Source organism: Ptychodera flava, chromosome 19 (genome assembly GCF_041260155.1).
Source record: "Ptychodera flava strain L36383 chromosome 19, AS_Pfla_20210202, whole genome shotgun sequence".
NCBI classification, from domain to species: Eukaryota; Metazoa; Hemichordata; class Enteropneusta; family Ptychoderidae; genus Ptychodera; species Ptychodera flava.
In genome coordinates this window covers 13,381,080-13,399,897 of record NC_091946.1, presented here as the reverse complement: position 1 = coordinate 13,399,897, position 18,818 = coordinate 13,381,080, and the positions used below count along the sequence as shown (strand labels likewise).

At 36.4% G+C, this 18,818-nt stretch overlaps 1 protein-coding gene across 3 annotated transcripts in view; it reads right to left on the bottom strand.

Moving 5' to 3' along the window:
• The window catches only part of LOC139118633 (ankyrin repeat and MYND domain-containing protein 1-like), a 33,364-nt gene extending 18,029 nt beyond the window's left edge, over positions 1-15,335 (bottom strand). For all 3 annotated transcript variants that reach the window (XM_070682051.1, XM_070682052.1, XM_070682050.1), the window contains exons 1-4: positions 14,634-15,335; positions 10,588-10,734; positions 3,401-3,956; positions 435-604 (exon numbers count right to left, since the gene is read on the bottom strand). In XM_070682051.1, coding sequence (XP_070538152.1) covers positions 435-604; positions 3,401-3,956; positions 10,588-10,734; positions 14,634-14,936 — 1,176 coding nt within the window. In that variant the 5' untranslated portion in view covers positions 14,937-15,335. The remainder of the gene's footprint in view (positions 1-434; positions 605-3,400; positions 3,957-10,587; positions 10,735-14,633) is intronic.
• Positions 15,336-18,818: the final 3,483 nt, after the last annotated feature.

Sequence of the window (18,818 nt, the reverse complement as noted above, 5' to 3'; positions counted from 1 at the left end):
AGAAGCAAAAGGTTTTCTTTCACAGATGAAAACATTTTGTACTAGGGACATGTGTTTTCATCCGGCTGATCAGAAAAATCTATGGAAATGCTTGTATTGAATAAAAATGTGTGTGATCTTCTGTTTACACAGCATGGTAGATCAAATTAGTTTGATGTTTTGGATACCATATGGGGTACAATTTGAAAAATCAATAACTTGGGAAACCTTATCATGAAAGACTGCTCATCTACTGATCAGAATAACTTTTCTTCCTGGATTGGAATGAATACAATAATACTGACAAGTATCGTTACACTTTGCACATTTTCTGACACTTGTTGTCAAAACTTAACCCTTTCCCAACAATGGTTTGGCCCAAATCCATTGACATAAATGGTGAGTGTGCACATTTTGTAGGGAATTAGAGGGTGAACAGGTTGAATATAACTTACAGCAGCAGCCAGCAGAGCTGTGTTTCCATGTTTGTCACTGACATTCACATCGACGTCGCAGTTACTGAGTAAAGTGTAGACAGCCTTCAGGTTTCCCTGGCCTGCTGAGCGGATAAACACTTCAGAGGCTAATTCTATGGGACCTTTCTGACCAAAACCATCTCTGTCACCTGTGAGTCACAAGTCAAAGCCTGCATCACTGATCTGTCATTGACGTGGGGAATATCGTTAGGTGTACAGTAAGAGCAGAATGCGCCTTGGGGACAGTTATTGAGACTCTCAATTTTTTTTAATACTTTTCTGATCTACCACTTGTGTGGGCTCATTTTAAAGCTCTTGGGGTAAGAAAAGTTTTCACCATCTTAGTTTTTCGAAAATTGGAAATTTTATTTGTCCCTAGAGTTAACACAGGGACAGCCAAAATTTTGAATTTCAAATATCAGTAAATGATACATGTAGATTATTTGTTTCCCTGGTACCAAACTTTGCATGGTGACACCTGAATTTTATTTTTGATTTGGTAAGAGAATGGTTGAAGGTTTCACTGAAGAAAGTTTCAGCAAAAATTTAAATCTTTCACTTTCAAGGCACATACTACCTTAAAATAATTTCAGAATTTCAGTAATATTTCCTTGATAATTTTTCAATAAAAGTTAAAGCCCAAAGAGTCTTGAAATGTACATATCAGGAATTTTCTACAAAATTGGATGTTATGTGTATTATGTTTTCTAAAGTTGTTATAAAGTCAGGGAAATATACGCTCTTCAATGATAGGGACTCAGTCAAAGTTGACTGCATACTCAAACAATGTTAATGTAACCCATTTTGCATAAATGACTATATTCATTTATTAAAGAAGTCAAAACATTTTACAGTAGTTGTGGGAAATATGGTCACGGGCTATGTAGTAATATCAAAACCAGTGAGCTGAGACATGTCTTCCATATAAATTTTTTATAACACTGATGTAAACATTTCTCACCAGGAAAAATGTTTTTCACTTTGTGAATCAACAAGTCTTATGAAAATACAATGTACGTCATTTCAAAGAAAATTTTGTATGGAACCAAGATTGGCATTGAATTCATCAATACATACCAATATCAGAGATTACTAAACTACAAATACAATAACATGATTGTTTAGATAATGAATTAATTATAAAGCCTGTAAATGGATTTGTGTTTTGGGGGTCAGCTTGCCTACACTGATGCACTATGGGTAAGATATCATGTTTGCAGAGTGGTGTCATAACATTTCGTTAAAAAAAGTTGAAAAGTGAAAATGATGTTTAATATGTTAAAGCCATACATCTCAAAGTAGCTCTTTCCACCCTCAAAAATCTCTGTTTTTGAGTGAACATATCTACAACTGTACGCATTTCAAAAAGACAACACCAGCAAAATTTAAACTGTTGTGTCACGCTCAAGAACATCAATATATTGATTTCCATCCCGTCTCTTTTCTATGCCAAGAATGAGAGGCACATGTAAATCTATAAAAAAGGTGTTCCATATTTTAATTATGTATGGAATTTTCCCTCTGTTCACATCACAGACACAGTCACAACATGACATGCTTTGTTTTGAAAGTTTAAAATTCTTCCAATGATCCTGCATACATGAGGGTATTTTGTGTACTAATTTCTCCATAGCATGGATGATATTTTTCGGCTAATAGTCAGTTTGAAGGTAGTTTGTCAAACTTTGCTCAAGCAAACTTTGAACCGCATTCTCTTTCAAAATCAACAATAAAAATCTGGTAGACATGCGGATTTTAGTACTAGAGAAACAAATTTCCTGACATTTACTGATATTTGAAAATCAAAATGACCACCACCCGGTGTTATCTCTATAGGCAAAAAAATACAATTCACCATTTTCACAAACCTACAGTAAGCCAGTAAAAACTTTATCTACTCCATAAATTTCAAAATAAGTCCCCACAAGCAGTAGACGAAATAAAATATTGTAAAAGTTTGATAGTTCAACTATCTGTCCCTGAGGTGCATTCTACCATAGAGTATTCTAACTGCAGTTACTTTTTATAAGTGTATCTAAATGAAGCTATAACTATAATATGTATACATGCACATTTCTTGACATTTGTATAATGATAATTATATCCTACCAGTATATTGATGGCGTAAATACAGCGATCTGATTGGTCGAGACGCGAAAAGAATCATGGTATATTGGCGATATACCATGGCTGGCATATGTGTGAGCTCTTAGCTTGAGCAAAAATCCATTTTTTTTATGTTACACGCCAGAATTTCAAAATATTGTTATGATATAATAGCAATAAATCACACCCAGCGACAGTATACCACTCGATTTTGACCAGTTCATACATGTTTTACCAGTCCACTGGGTAGAGCTGGTTAACACCTACTCTTAACAGTGTTTGGTTTGGACCAACAATAAGGACTTTGGAGGTAAAAGTGCGGAATGGGCCATTGCAAGACTGCTACTTTGTACATTTTTTGGTGAGCCAAAATAGATTGCTTTGCAGGTTGCTTGATATTTACCTTTGTGGTATCTACAATGAAAGTGCTATGAGGATATTAAAACTATAAAATAACTGAAAACCTGGGAAATTCAATGTCCTATCAATTTCTAATCATGCTGCAAGTAGTTTTTCCAACTGAAAATCGACAACAGAAATGCTCTCAACCATTGCAAAACATGTCAAAGGTACAAACACTTCACATAGGTCATGGGTACACATTGACTGGGTCAGAGGACCTTAACTGTGGAGGCAAAATATCAAGGTCATCAAGAAGGTTATCAAACCAAAGTCAGTAATGATGTTCCACTTTGAACATCAACCCATTCAATATCTCGTCAATCAAAGTTAATAATATATTATGCTCACATGCTGCACAGAAAGAGGTTCAGATAAAGTGATTTTAAAATTTGTAGTTTATCACTATGGGTACTTTGAAGTATTCAATTATCACTCACCGGCTATCACAGCATTAACATCGAATGGCATACTCTTTTGTCTCCTTCTGTGTCTGTACATGTGTCTTTGCATATCGATGAAACTTGGTGTATTGTTCAGTGCTGTAAATATTCCGTCATCTTGGTCGTCATCCGCCATGTCATTGTTTTTGTTCTCTTTAAAGAACATCTCGTCATATTCCGCTTTGTCGTAAGTCAGCGTGTCCAGATCTACACTTGTCCCAGTACTTGGTTGGAAAGATGTAAATTCCAGGATGTCAGAAGTGGCAATTTTTTCCAGCTCGGCCCGCAAGTCGCCGACTGCCGACTCCTCTGCATTCTGGACGCCGTTCATGAATTTCTTCTGCTCCTTTTCCAGTTCCTCTTTGGCATGTATGTGTTTGATGTGTCCAAGAGGATCGTAGTCGAATTCCGGATGGTCCTTCATTGTGAATATGCCATCAATGGCCGTGCAGAGTTTGACAAGTCTCTCCTTGTGCCAGACGCCGACATCCTGGCGGCCATCATTGTAGGTCTGGACTCCAGGACCCTCTCTCTCATCACTTTTATAAAGACCCTAATAATTGAACCAAAATGAAAAAATGTTCACTCAAATTATATACTCACAGCTCTATGGTAAAACCAGAGTTTTAATTTTAATGCTCTCTAGTTTTTACACTTTACAAATTCCACTGTGGCCATCAAAAGTTTCAACACAAAAACTGAAGTGGACCTAGGTCATCTTGTTGAATTCAGTTTGATAAAAATTAATGTGTTGCTCTGAGCCATTATTTGCTGTGGTATCTGTGAAGAGGATGACATAAGACTCTGTGTGGATGATGATTTAATAAGATTCTTGATATTTTCAGTACAGTTTCTTGGTACCATATATGTTATGTTATGTTATGTTATATTTATTTATTAAAGTGTCATGTGTGGTCTTAAACAGCTTGGTTGCCACACCCAGCCCCAAGGGCTTACAAGACACTAAAACAGTAAATAAAGTACATAGATATGAATAGCTCGAAATGTAATTTAAGTATAAGAAGCTTCTTGTCTCATTGAAAATGCATGATAGACATAGGATGCCAATTGGGATGGCATGTCGCTCATTAGAAATTTGAGTTTCTGATGTACATCAAATGAATCAAATACAGAGCACAAGTTTCTGGCTTTAGAGAACAACTGATTCCTAATAACGTTGAAAAGTGTACAGTCACAAATAAAATGGAGCTTATCTTCTGCTACATTTGGATAAAAGTCACATAGTCTTTCCTCTTTAGGCACATTCGTGTAACGCCCAGTTTCAATTTTCAGAGGTAAGATACCAACTCTCAATTGTGCTAAAAGTGATCTTTTTGATCTAGAAATGGGAAATTGTAAATATTTCTCCATTCCATATTCCGTCTTAAACATCAAATATGTACGCAATTTGGGCTTTTCACTCAGTTGGGATGTCCAGTTACTAATATACAACGTTTTTAATGCATCTTTCATGACAGGAATACTACAAATCTCTAAATTACCAAATTTCTCCTGCAAACCAATTTCTGAAAATAAATCAAACATATCTTTAGCCCAGTTTTTATATTTTAAACTGATATCACAAGTAAAAACTTGCTTAATCATTCTGTTATTAGGCATAACTACTAATCTATTCCAGAGTCTTACCATGTTCAATTTATTCCTCAATAGACAAGGGTCCCAACCCATATCTCCATTTATAGCAAGTATAGGGGCAAATTTGTGGACGCCAAGAAAATATCTAATCGCTCTGTTTTGAATTGACTCACATTTTGAAGAGAAACGGTAGCCCCAAATTGCAGAACAGTAATCTAAAATTGGAGTAATACAAGAGTGAAATAGAGTTGTAAAAGTGTTATATCTAAAATCCTTAAACATGTGTATCTTAGAAATAACTGATCCCAAAGCTCTACCTGCAGCATTTGCTAGAGTTTCAGCAGTCACTTCAAAATTTAAGAACTGATCCAAAACTAAACCCAAATATTTATACTGAGAAACTACGTCAAGATTTGTACCACCAAATTGAAAAATAAAGTCTGTTTTCATTTGTCCCATATTTCGAAAATGAACAATTTGTGTTTTGGACTTGTTCATCATCATACGCCACCTTTTGCACCAATCTTGTAGATGGTCAATCATCTTTTGTAAATTTGTCTCATTTTCAGCAAGCAAAACAATATCATCGGCATACAACATAATATTAATTAATGAGTTACCAACTGGGATACCTAAAGCTAAATCATTAATCTCAATTGCTAAATCATTGATAAAAATAGAAAAAAGTGTTGGGGAAAGTACATCACCTTGTCTGACTCCACAAGTTGTTGCAAACCAAGACGTAAGGCGTAACCAAGACCATATATGTATTACAGTTTCAAAATCTCAGTAAAAAGGTTATATGAAGGTTCAACCACACTATTTAGAAAAGAATGATGTGAAACCATACATGCTTCGAGACTAAAGCCTAACTCCTGGAGAAAATGAAGTCCTGTTCAAATATTTTGATCTTTTAAAATTTTTTCCACTATCTTGTAACTCCTCTTTTTTTAAGAATTTTCAAGGATGATACTTCTACTGTAACACTGCATATCTTGTTTTTATTGGACAGTTGAACTTGTCTCAATTTGAAAAGAAATACCAGATAGACAATTCATAATTACACTATAAAAATATTGCAGTCTAGTGTAAAGATTATGTGATAAAGCTTTATGCTTTCCAATAGTGAACCGACCCTGTACAGGTCACGATTAGCAATTTTCTGGCTGCATGAAAACCCATTTAAGGTTAACAACCTCTCACTCAATAAATGCACGCAGCCAGGCATAGCTCAATTGTTGAATGCCATCCACAGTGGTTGCCATGACAACTGACTTACACAAGTAGCCATTGCGCAGACACATGAACAAAAGAAACTGCGACGCAGTCACATTCAGAGCAATATAACTCAAATTAACTTAACTCCTCTGAGGAGTCAATGCCTTCATCAATCGTGCAGTTTTGTTCCAACCAATGTTCTCATTGAAACTTTCAACTTCCCCAGGGCCCATAGGGTAAAATACAATGTTGTTTGCATGGGTACTGGGGCATTACATTTGGGGGGATTGCTGTTCCTACATGTAGTATACAGTGTGTTCAACAATTGGGGCTGTGCTGAATGCCAATGTACATGTACCTTACCTGCTAACCAAGCTTATAGTGCTTGTACAATTTATCAAAGTTCTAAAAAGCTGGCCAGGGAATTTTGTCAAAAATCTAGAGCTGGCAAAGTGTGTATGCTATGCACTGAGAGAGGACAAAAAGACTGACTACGCTTGAAAACTGATGGACTTTAACATGTACACATTGCCTGTCACAACATTCTGCATGTTTCAGTGGTGTTCATTACAAGAATGGACTACAAATAATACATAAATTTAGATTACTGCATGGATTAGTAAACAAATTGCTTGCTGTTTTTGTCATCAATTGAAAAATACACCTGGTATGTTAGTTGTCATTATTATATCATAACTCTGTGTATCAAACAGTCTTCGATACATGGTTGTAAATATTTCATTTTTCCCCCATGATTCTTTCTGATAGAAATCCAGATGCCATGCAGATGAAAACTTTAATGTTGAACCAAATGCAACTGCAGAGGCAACCCTGCAGTCTATCATCATATTAAAACTCTGTACAAGTTACTCATTGCAATTTTTTGGCAAACTTTATGTTGAAGTATACTGTAAGTGGCTATAAGGGATGTGTTTATCTCACTGAGTCTTGACACTGGTTCAACCAGGACAAACTTGAAGTTTTTAAATAGCTACATACCTAACAGATGTAAAGCATAAACATTTTGGCAGGTTACTTTCCTTATATTCCTCAATCTGTAGCTGTAACCTACATTACTTCAATCAAAGAATTTACATCATTATCTTTTCAGCTTCTGGCATGAACATTCATCAGTCAACTTTTTACATGTTCCTGATTGTTAATTGTCAATTGATTAATTAATTTGAGTTTTCATCAACATGAGTTGTCAATGAGATGATTATACTAACGATAAAATCATCTTTCAAACGAGACACCATGACTACTGTTGCCTTATGCTTATAGTGGTTAGAAAAGACTGCAACGCCAAAAGGGCAAGTTGATAAACTTGCCCAAAGGACAAGTTCGGTTTGCTTGCTTTGTTTTGTTTCCACAACTAAATGTACCCGCAACACTGCTATGCTGGGATCAGGACTCTGTTTAAAGTTTTGCTAAGGGTGAGAAAAATTTCCCTCAAAAAGGATGAATAATTAAAATTCACTTGCCTACACTGTCAGGTGAAGATATCTGAATAGCAAGCTCTTTTTAAGGAAGATAAGGCTGCCTGGATTGACATTTGGACTCTCAAAGTTTTACAATCCTTTTCTGAAAACATATGGGAGCTCATTTTAAAGCTCTTGGAGTACGAAATATTTTCATCTTATAGTGTTTTCGAAAATCAGAAGAAAAATTTTCCCCAGAGAAGGTGGCCATTTTGAATTTCAAATATTAGTAAATGTTAGGTTGTTTGTTTCTCTGGTACCAAACTTTGCATTGTGACCCTGATTTTTATTCTTGATGTGGTTTGAGAATGGTTGAAAGTTTCAATGAGGAACGTATGAGTGAAAGTTTAATTTTTTTTTCACTTCAAGGTGCGTATTACCTTAATTGACCAATATCAACATCACTGGGCCTGTGCACGGTTGTTCAGTGAACCTCTACAAAATTTTTCATGACCTGAATGCATTGTTATCAACTTTGAACCCAGTCTGAATTTCAATCTATGCTAATATATTACTGCCTACCCAATGTGACGAAAAAATACAATCGACAGGTATTAGGGGCTTTGTGTGCCGATTCCCAACAAATCTGTCACCATTAAATCCTTAAAAAAGTTTTATTTGGGTCCATTTTATCTGCAAATCAGCAAAATCAACAGGAACAACTCAACAATGTAAACATCAGCAGAAGCTCTAGCTTTTGGCCTGAAAAAAATTCTGTAAACAGCATACCACAGCGCCTTAACAACTATCATAAGTGACTACATATCTGATCTGGAATTCAATAAATGAGTACAACTCCACTCTGACTCCTGCCTGGACACACACAATTGAAATTTTAAAATTCACCAGAGCCTGAGCTATCTGTACCCCCACACAGTTATATGTTAGTACAGTATTAAAGACTCCTAGATAATATGGTAACAGATTATATTCAGGCAGCTTCCCCAGGCTATATTCATATACATGTACAGTTCCACAATGTACCAGCACTGATCTTAGATCTTAGGTAGCCCTATTTATTGAACCATGAATATTGACACACTGTGGGTACGCACACTGTTTTAAAAGATTTATTAGTTAAAGCCCACTGGGGTAACTCAAGCAGCCTATTACCCCCATATTTTTTCAAAACAAACAATTCTGGTTGACGACAGTGATTTACAACAAAATTAGCAGCTACAGTATTTCTCAGTTATAGAGGCATACAACACTGCAAAGAAAAAAAAATTCATACGGTAGCCATGGCAGATTAAATATAGAGACACAGAAAGGATTATTTTCCATTGTGTGCACATGGTTAAAAGTCAACATCATGCAGTCATTTTGATATATTTTGTCTTTAAGTCTCCAAATGACACTAATTTTATTATCCATTACCTTGAAAATGAGGAAAAGACAAAATTTTGTCTGCTTGTATAGTGTGCACATATCCTAAGTACACAATGGAGTAATTCAATTGTTGACTAAACAATACAAATATAATTCATATGTAGTACAGGTACAAAAGATTTGAAAACTTCAATACATTATGAGGTAACCCTATCTTCGAAACCCATTTTTGGAATCATGTTCATTGAGGGGCTGTGTTTGAACACAAGGTATTTTCTGTCCCTGTCACGTTCCTATCAAGAAGTATTCAGAATAAAGTTTTTTTAGCCTCTTCAGCTGTAAGGAAGTCATACTTGTTGCATGCAGCAAAGCAAGCAACTGTTCTAATGAAAGCTTTACATCTGCACTAGATGTGTTCATGGAGGTTCCTACCTCCATGATGTGTTCAACATCTGTGGTTTTAATTTGATTATAGACTGTTTTGCCATCATCTTACCAGACTATAATTTAATTAAAAACCAAAAGCATATGGCAACAGCGTGGGCCAGGGTCGGTATACTAACAAAACACTGTAGAACCTAACACAGTCTCTGTATTTCCATTTACCGATCTCAGGTACACGACTCCATGTAACCCAAGTTAAAAGACGCATGAATGACTCTGCCCTTGTGTCGCTGTGCAGACAATAAACAAACATTCCAAGGCTTCACAAAAGGTTACAACAAACAAAAGCCACAACACCACAGGCACAGGTGAACTACAAGAAATGTTGTATGGTGGTATCCATGGCGATGTTTCCGGTGGCGACAGTGACAAAACAGCCTTTGTCAAGATTTGGCGGCCATATTCTGTCACCTGAACTTGCCTCACAGTAGTCAGCAGAAAATGAGATCTCTCTTTATTATTTTTGTTCCGGTAAAGGGCATGTACATGTATAGCACTCTTGGTGGGTGGAGGGACTGTGGGTACACCTACTGTTCTGTACATTTGCTTTTTGTTTAATCTCATCAGAAACATGCCCTTTTAAATTGTCCGATTTTCAAAATTGTGAGCTATTTTCTCTCTGTTGTATTCTATTGACACAGAAGTTTTTTGAAAAGACGGAAAAAAATTGACATGGAAAGAAAATGGGATATGGAAATAGCATTATTTTTCTGTAAAAGGAATAGCAATAAGTTTTAATTATTTAAAAAAGTATTTGGGGCAAAAACACTACATTTTTTATCTTCTGTACTTGTCAAGAATAATTATATTGAAATGTCCGACTGAATTTGAATTCTGGAATTTAAAATCAGCTTGGCAGCATTCAGTACATCTCGATTTAAATTCCAAGTTTAATTCAGTTGTCAACAAAACCGTGCACCTGCATATCAAAGCACTATAGACAATGGCAAACTAAAAATAGGTACTTGTAACATGTAACACTAGGTATTCAAAAGAATCTGCGGCTCAAATCAGGGAATATACTGGAAGAAAATAATTTATTTTACTTTAATCATTTCACAGAAATATGAATTCACATGGGTTAGGGTGACCTCCACAGGATGCAAAGTCACTTACTTCAAATTTGTCTCCATTGGAGAGAACGAATGTTCCGTAGCCTTCTTTCTTATCACAATAAAATGTTCCTGTATAGGTTGCCCCATCAGGCCAGGTGTATGTGCCATAACCATGACGACGGTCTTTGAAGTAATCTCCTTTGTAACTCTGGCAATATAAAAAAAAATGGTATGAAAAATTTCATTATTCAATTAGTTGTCCAAACAATGTAACCGGTGTACCATAAGTGTTTCAATGACGCAATGAAATATTAAATAGGATGCGGGAGATGGTGTTTCTCTCTGTGCTGTACATTGATATTCCAATAAAGTAACTCTGAATGTCAGAACATCATTTTCAATGACTCCGTGACATCACACAAAGGTTTATGTTGATGTACCGTACATTTGTATGTACACTTGTACGTGTACACACTCATGGGAATTTGTGTTACACATAAACAGGTACACAGACATGTACAGATAGTGATCTCTTTAATTTTTACGACGGTGGTAACACAAAGCATACATGAAAATTCTTTCCCAGTCTTTGTTAATTTTTGGCATTGATATAAAAAGTTGTACCGTTACTATTTTATTCCCATGTTTTCTACGAAGAACACATGTACATACAAAGGTTAGACCGTCTTAAATATTGATTAAGCTGGGACCATGCCATAGTTCCACTGCTCCAACATAACCTTGAAAGTTTAATGCAGAAATTGCAAAACAACTTCACATTTACATGCAATGCTCTCAACAATTTCACATGTAGCAATAAAACTGAGGAAAAAACAATGTACCTCATGGCAAAGACATATTTTCTTTTATTGAAGCAATATCTAGCAGACCCCTTGAGACAAATCACCTTGTAATGAATGCTACAGTCAACTCAGTCAGATGTCCACCATAGTTACAGAGTTTGTATTTTCTCTTTTAGAACCAAATGTGTTTGCAACTTGCTTTGCCATAGATTAAATTCCACAGATGATTGGCAATGTCAGCTTCTCTGCTCAGGTGAATGCAACGGTTGAACTGAACCAAACAGTATTGTGATTGGCTGGAGACAGAAACATCTGTTTGTATTACCATATTATCATTTGTTTTTGTTGTTGTTTTTTTTTGTTTTAGTCATTGGACAATTAACTCTTTGTTCAACATGTTTTCAGTTGTTACACTTTAGAAAAAGTGTAGCATTTTATATTTTATGTTCTATTAATTGGATGCACAGAACATGAATCTTACATTTATAGCTAAATTGTAGATACAATGTATCATATTATACTTTTAGTTGCTACACTTTGGATAAAATGTACTATATTTGTATTGTTACACTTTTGAAATTGTTACTTTCTTTGCTTTGAAGTGAATTAGTGTAAAAACTAACATAAAAATTATAAATCATATAGCAGATCATAAAATACCTGTATATTCTCTATATTCTCTTGCAAGAAGACTTTCAAAGTTTTACTAGGATTACATTCCAGTGTCTTTTTCTCATGTTTATAAACAGTCTCCTAGAGACTGCAAGTGTACCACATCAACTGACAGTGTATCCCAGGTTTGTACACAAATATTGTCTGATAGTAGACTAATACACTGTGGTATTTATTGAAAAATCCATGGAGCCCTCACAGAGGTGTAGGGTTATGTAATGTGATTACAAGCAAAGGGTGGATTAAACCGACAAGGAGTTGATGACAAAAGTACAAACTGTTATGCAACCACTTGTATCACAGAAAGTAACTGATGATCGGACAAGGTAATTTGCTCTTTGTTGACTCATGGAGGTGCAATCAGGCTTTAACCAGGTTGCGTAGTTCTTTTATGCTGCAGAAATACTGATGACTACGGCAGCATTGGTGAGACCTGCACCTACTCACCCAGGATTATTTTCTGAAGATTCCCTTGACCACAAGTCATTTCAATAATCCTAAGTACAGAGATCAGGTCCTGACAAAGTTATTTATTGTCAACTAATCTGACCAGACAAAAGCCTCCAAATAACAGACAAAACAACAAACCTGTTTCACCTGTGTTTATCTGAGCACGATCCAACAGAACAAAGCTGGGTAGGCTTGTACCATTGTCTGACATACGATTGTGAAAAATAACTGTTCTTCAGTAGACTATAGTCTCAGACTTTACATGTGCTTTGACACCAATAATATCATGTTGTGGTTTCAACTCATGTACCGAGTACTTTCTGCTACCGTATTTACTTGAACAAAACAGTCTCCTTCTCCATTAATATCACACTGAAATTTCTCAAAAAGTTCAATGTTACTTTCTCAATTTTTTGCGCAACTGAGCATACAACAAAAATTAATTCACTACACTGCACACGGTTATCATCAGTCCTTTATGTGAGCAATTCATGGATAGTATTTTTCAACCTTTCAGAACAAGCCATTTGTATATACTGTACGGTACCCTGAATGTTTCCATTAGAATGGACTGAGTTACATGCAAGGACAAAGGCGATGACAAGTATATTTTGCTCAAAAGTAAAGTCATTTTCCTGGCACAGAGCCTAAACAGGACTAACAGTGTTCAGATGTAAACCATGTGTGTTTTACAATGTATTATATACCTTTGCAAAATTTAGATATCCACATGGTGTTCGTATCTTTGATTTTGCTATATGTGTGTGTTCATTTTACTGTGATGTAATGCTGACTCTGTTTTTCCCATGAGTCTTACCATTAGAAATAATAGATATAAAACAGGTCGCACATATCACCGGATCATCACATTTGGGCAAATTAAACAATCATTACCACAAACAGGTCAAATGAATTTTCCTATTTATAATGTAATAATGATGATAAGAGTTATATGGCATCAATCTCTTGAAAATTCTTGGATCATTCATTGCTAGGTTGATGACGAGAGTCAAAGAGTTCAATGAGAAGAACTCCTGTGAGTGACACAATTGACTAGTCAGATAACAAAGATGCATTGTTTAGGTTGTGGCAAGACTAACAGTTACCCAAACACTTTGATTAATGTGCAATTAATGGATAGCAAAAAATCAATATTGAAAGAAATGCATCTTACAGAATAGCATACTCTAGGAGGTATACACAGTATTATTTGATTGTTGGTTACATATTAAAATCAATATTTTTTACACTGTGAATAAGAATACAGAGAACAATGAAGGGTTTCTCAAAAAACTGTTTGTGTTTTAGGGAACTCTTCCATCCCACAATTGCTGTATAAAGGTGATGTCTGACCTGACAATTGGAACATTAAGCTGAAACCACACCTGAGACAGCAGAAAGGGTAACAAAATGTTAAAGCCCTAAAACTTGTGTTATTGAATTGATTTCACACATCATGGGCTGGGTAGGACTGAAGAACTATGTGTCACACTGCCATATTGCAAGTCATTACTATCTTGGGGTGCTTGTTTCTATATCGTTATTATGAGAGGTTCCTTATGATAATAACCTTCAATATTACATGGCAGATGGACCCACCATACTTCAAGTGTGCCACCATTTGGCAACTATTCAAGGTGATGGAGGACTTGACCTAAAATGATGGCTGGTCAACTTTCGATCAAATAGCCAATAACTTCACAAAGAATAGAGAATTAAAGTATATGTTAGCATCAATAATTTCATCAAAGGTCAGACTTTATACAGATCAAATCATTGTATTATAGCTATAAAGTTTCTTTCAAAATGTCATTTTCCATAGTACATATTCTCAGAATAAAAATGCACCAGTATAATTTCAGGTTTGAAACTGAGATTGGAACTGTATTATCAACATTACTAAAGTAATGTCATTCAAATGATCAGTGGGTGGAGGGACTGTGGTGGCATGTATAGTGCCAACGGCCAAGATTACCAGTTGGATTTGGATTATTCATTGGATAAGAAAGAGTAGGAGTTCGGTGTATTAACAGATTTATTGAAGTCGATTTCCTGCAAATTAAGAATAATAAATGGCTGTGAAATACAATTGAAAACACTAGCTGTGTACACATACACTAGGGATGGAAACCGGGCCTTTAAAGAACACACCTCAAGATGACTGCCAGTTAATGGTACTTACTTCTCCATCACACCATGTGATCTCCCCGTAGCCATGCCTCATATCACGTAAAAAATCGCCATCATACTTGGCGCCATCGGCCCAGTGTTGTACGCCTTTGCCAACCCTGACGTTGTCAGCAAACTCGCCACTGTAACGGTCGCCGTTTGGCCACACAAACACCCCCGAGCCTTCTTTCTTTATGCCTTCCTCTAGGTGTCCGGTGAAGCTGGCGCCCGACTTGTATGCCTTGAAGCCATCGTCGGGTTCTCGTTTTGCCGATCTGAGGCGCGGGAACGTGTAGAATTCTAGTTTGGACGGCATAATCGGTCGTTTTTTATGTTCGATTTCTGATCAATTACCACATCGTTCCAGAGTACTCACGACCATATTATGGTTCGAGTACACCCTGCTATCTCACCAATCTCGAAACCAATATGTCCGCCTGCAGGTTGCCACCACGGTGAGCACAGTACACACCGTACACGGTCGGTCAGGTAATATTGTCACGGCGAGAAATAATAAACTCGGCACAAACTGTCAACAACAAACAAATTCTACCTTACGCTGTCCATCGCGTTCAGTATTTGGCTTCAATCGTGCACTGCCGTTCATACTAGGGCGACCATCCTGCAAATGATAAACACTTCAGCTGTTTTGTTGGACGGAAAATATAGAAAATACCTCAGGTACACTAGCGGTTCACTATGGTACACAGGTTGTGCTTGCATTCAGGAAGTTGAAAGAGCTAATCCCATTCAGCAGTTTTCATGGGGAGGGAGGGTGAATGATGAACAAAATATTGTGATATTTAGTAATGAATGCAATAAATTGTTTATTGTCATACCAGAGAAAGTACTCACTGCATCTGGAAGAATAATATTTTATATTCTTGCACCGTTATTAGGGTTAAAGTTTTGTATAGTATCTTACGGTAAAAGGACACCCCCTACTCTAAAGTAGTATCGCCAAAGCCCTCTCCGCGAAGCCGTCATACGACCTCAGAGGTCGTGTGTACGTTGCTTGGTTACAGTAAACGATCTTCTGCGTTTTGTATTCTGCACATACACCGTGTAAGCTTTATGAAGAAAATAACACGTGTAAAATGCTCTTCGTTATCACAGGAAAATCTGATTTTGAGAAAATCTCAAAAGATACGTGTAAAGTCTAAAAGACTGAAGGGTTGCAAATTTGGGGGAACGAACGTGACTCGCAACTTTCAATATCGCACAAGGGCCCCAAACTGAATGGGACGGAAACCTCATTTCATCTTATGATTCACTCACAGTGTAATTGTAGAAACCAAAGTTTGACCTACAAAGTAGCACGTTCATATCTTGTTGTCAAGTAAAAAGAAATCACCGACATAAATGCCGTTTGTTTATTTGTTTGTTTTTCTGTCTGTCTATCCGTCGAGGCGGCGTCTGTCCGAGTCGATAACCGGCCGAGCTGTCGTGTCAGGATATAGGAGACGTCACCCTAGCATGCAATAACTTCTCACAATATTTAGTATCTTATCACATTTGCCCACGTATTCCCGATAGCACATTATTATATTTCCAAGTTTTATCTGCATTTCCTGTGCCCACTATTGTTATGATTAAACAGTTTATCTAACCTCGATCGGAAAGGTCAGGCGAGCTGTCATTACAATTCTAAGACAATATAGGCCTAGAACTGATTGTGATCGTAAGGTCTGTTCCAGAAAGAGAAGCATGTATCGAGATCGTTGTCAGCAAAAATTCGGACAAACTTTGTTCTTTTGTTTGTTTGTTTGTTTGTTTTTATGCTCTTTGGTCCAGGCTATTTATAAATCTAGTGACAAGACATGAAATTTTTGTTATTTTCACCACAATAAGTAATATTAGGCCTACATGTCACATGTTGGCCTACCTTGCAATGGCGTGATTCAGAATTTCGATCGAAAACTCTATTATTCTTTCCATATCATATACGCCTAAGTTAGTGGTGAAACTGCTATGTCATCAGGAATCTACCGTATTTAAAAAGGATTGAGCATAATTTGTTTTTCCGTCATTGACGAATTGTGACCTTCAGGGCTTACATTGGACGGGAGGGCTGACATTGCAGCACTGTGCATCTGAAGAATGGACGGGGCAAGTGCAACGCGAGTAAGCGAAATTATTTCATTCGAAGAAAACTTTATGACCTTTTAAACTTGGTAGACGCGTGAACTGAACATACTCCAGCGTTCTTTAAGAAAAGTTTGTCTCTAGGCTTAAATGCACATCGGAAGTTATCATCGTGAACTGAAGCTATAATCATTTAATATATTAACTTCATTTGCATGTTGTACCTATTGCAAGACAAATATTAAATGTCGGTATAAACAATTCGTCGACGTACATCACTAAATGCATATCAGCTGCAGTACAATGATAGAATTGTCGATCTATCATGTTACGGTGCCGCAGGCATGGATGAAGAAAACAACTTAGGGCGTATTGTGAAACTGAACATTTACGTGCAATCTGAAGCATCACAATCTTTCATTAAGAAAGTCGTCGCGTCCACAGGTGATAGGCCTACATATGATCTATATATTACCAAATCATCCACATCATTGCTTCCTATTATATGAAAAACGATTACCGAAAAATTGTTTCTTGACATTAACAAGCCACTGCGTTGCACAAAAATTGGAATGTCAATTTGTAGATGTTTTTCGCCACAAGAGGGCGTTCTCTGCAACGCCACACAGATCCGACTGTGTGAAAGAATTCCTGTAATGAAAGCATTTTATTTGATTTTGTTTCATATTTTACGCCAAGTAGCTACTTTTTCAGACCAGTCATTTGCCCTTGTCCTTTCACTTTCATTTTTTATCTTTTTGAGGAGTGCGTTTAGTTTTTTATTTGTTTTTTTTTTTAATTTGGTTGGTTTTTGCACAGCTATAAACGACATCCCGAAACCTCATCCAAAAACGGTCATATCAGTGAAAACCGTGGCACTTTGCAGCTAGTCCATTTTCTAATTTAGGTATTTTATTAGAAAATAGAATGGAGAGTTATTATCAAATTTCAAATATTTTAGGCCAGCAGATGAAGCGCATTTTGGTCTTTTTTACTAAATATATTAGATTTTGCCGCAAGTTAAAGTGTGAGAAATAGGCTAAAGCCCTTACGAGGATGGTACATTGCGGCCAATCTTAATTTTGTTTGGAAAGCTTCATTAAATGTAAAAATCCTATCTTTACCTATTATTTTTAAAATGCTGTTTAGCTAATGCCTATGTATTTTCTTTTTTATCTGTCCAAGTCTTTGAATCCGTGGCACTTTGCAGCCAGTCGATATTCCAATTTATTCATTCAAATAGAAAAAAGAAATTAGGCTAAAAATCAATTTTTTAATGTTTTTTTTTCATGTTGATGAAGCGCTTTTCGGTCCTTTTCGAAATGAACAACTTAAGTTTCTCACGGCGATGAAATTATGAGAAATTGGTAAAAACCCTTGTGCGGATGGTACTTTGCGGCCAGTCAGTATTTCACATACAAACGCGTCATCGTAAATGATAGTTATCTTAGAAACGTGCCTATTTTCATTTATGTTAGGTAACTCTGCGCAGTGTGTTTACCTTTCAAAACTGCAAGTGGGAATTGGCAACTGCAACCTAATTTCCAATTAGCCATTTTCCCATTTCGTATTTGAGTTTAGGGGTGGTCTATGCTAAGGAGAGGCGGAGCACGAGACGAGTTATCATAACATCTAGATTGATACATGTCTGAGCATGACCCGTGAATATTACGATTAGGCTAAAAAGCTTTCACCGTCATTCGAAGGAATCCGAAAAAGGTCGTCCATAATAAAGAAAATATTCAAGCTGTGAAATTAGTCTGCTTGGAAAAGTTTTGTAGAAGGCTGAGAAAATTTATCCATTTTTTTGCGAGAAAGTTAAACTAGATTATACCCCGAAGCCTGCATATGATAAATCCTAGCAAACAGCGAATAGTTTTCTAAAGACTAAAGTCGTAGATGCAAAGTCTAAGCTCCTTTGGAGAAATCGAAAATTAGCCATCCGATGAATAAACATAGTCACACAGCAACTAGAGACAAGAGAAGTTGTTCAACATTTTCCACGATCCAGTATCAATTTTCACACCAAGTACCCCTGGTGATACATGCAGAGATTCTGAAGTGTTTCGTGGCAGACGAACAACTATTCTAAACTACTAAAGTTGCAAAAGTT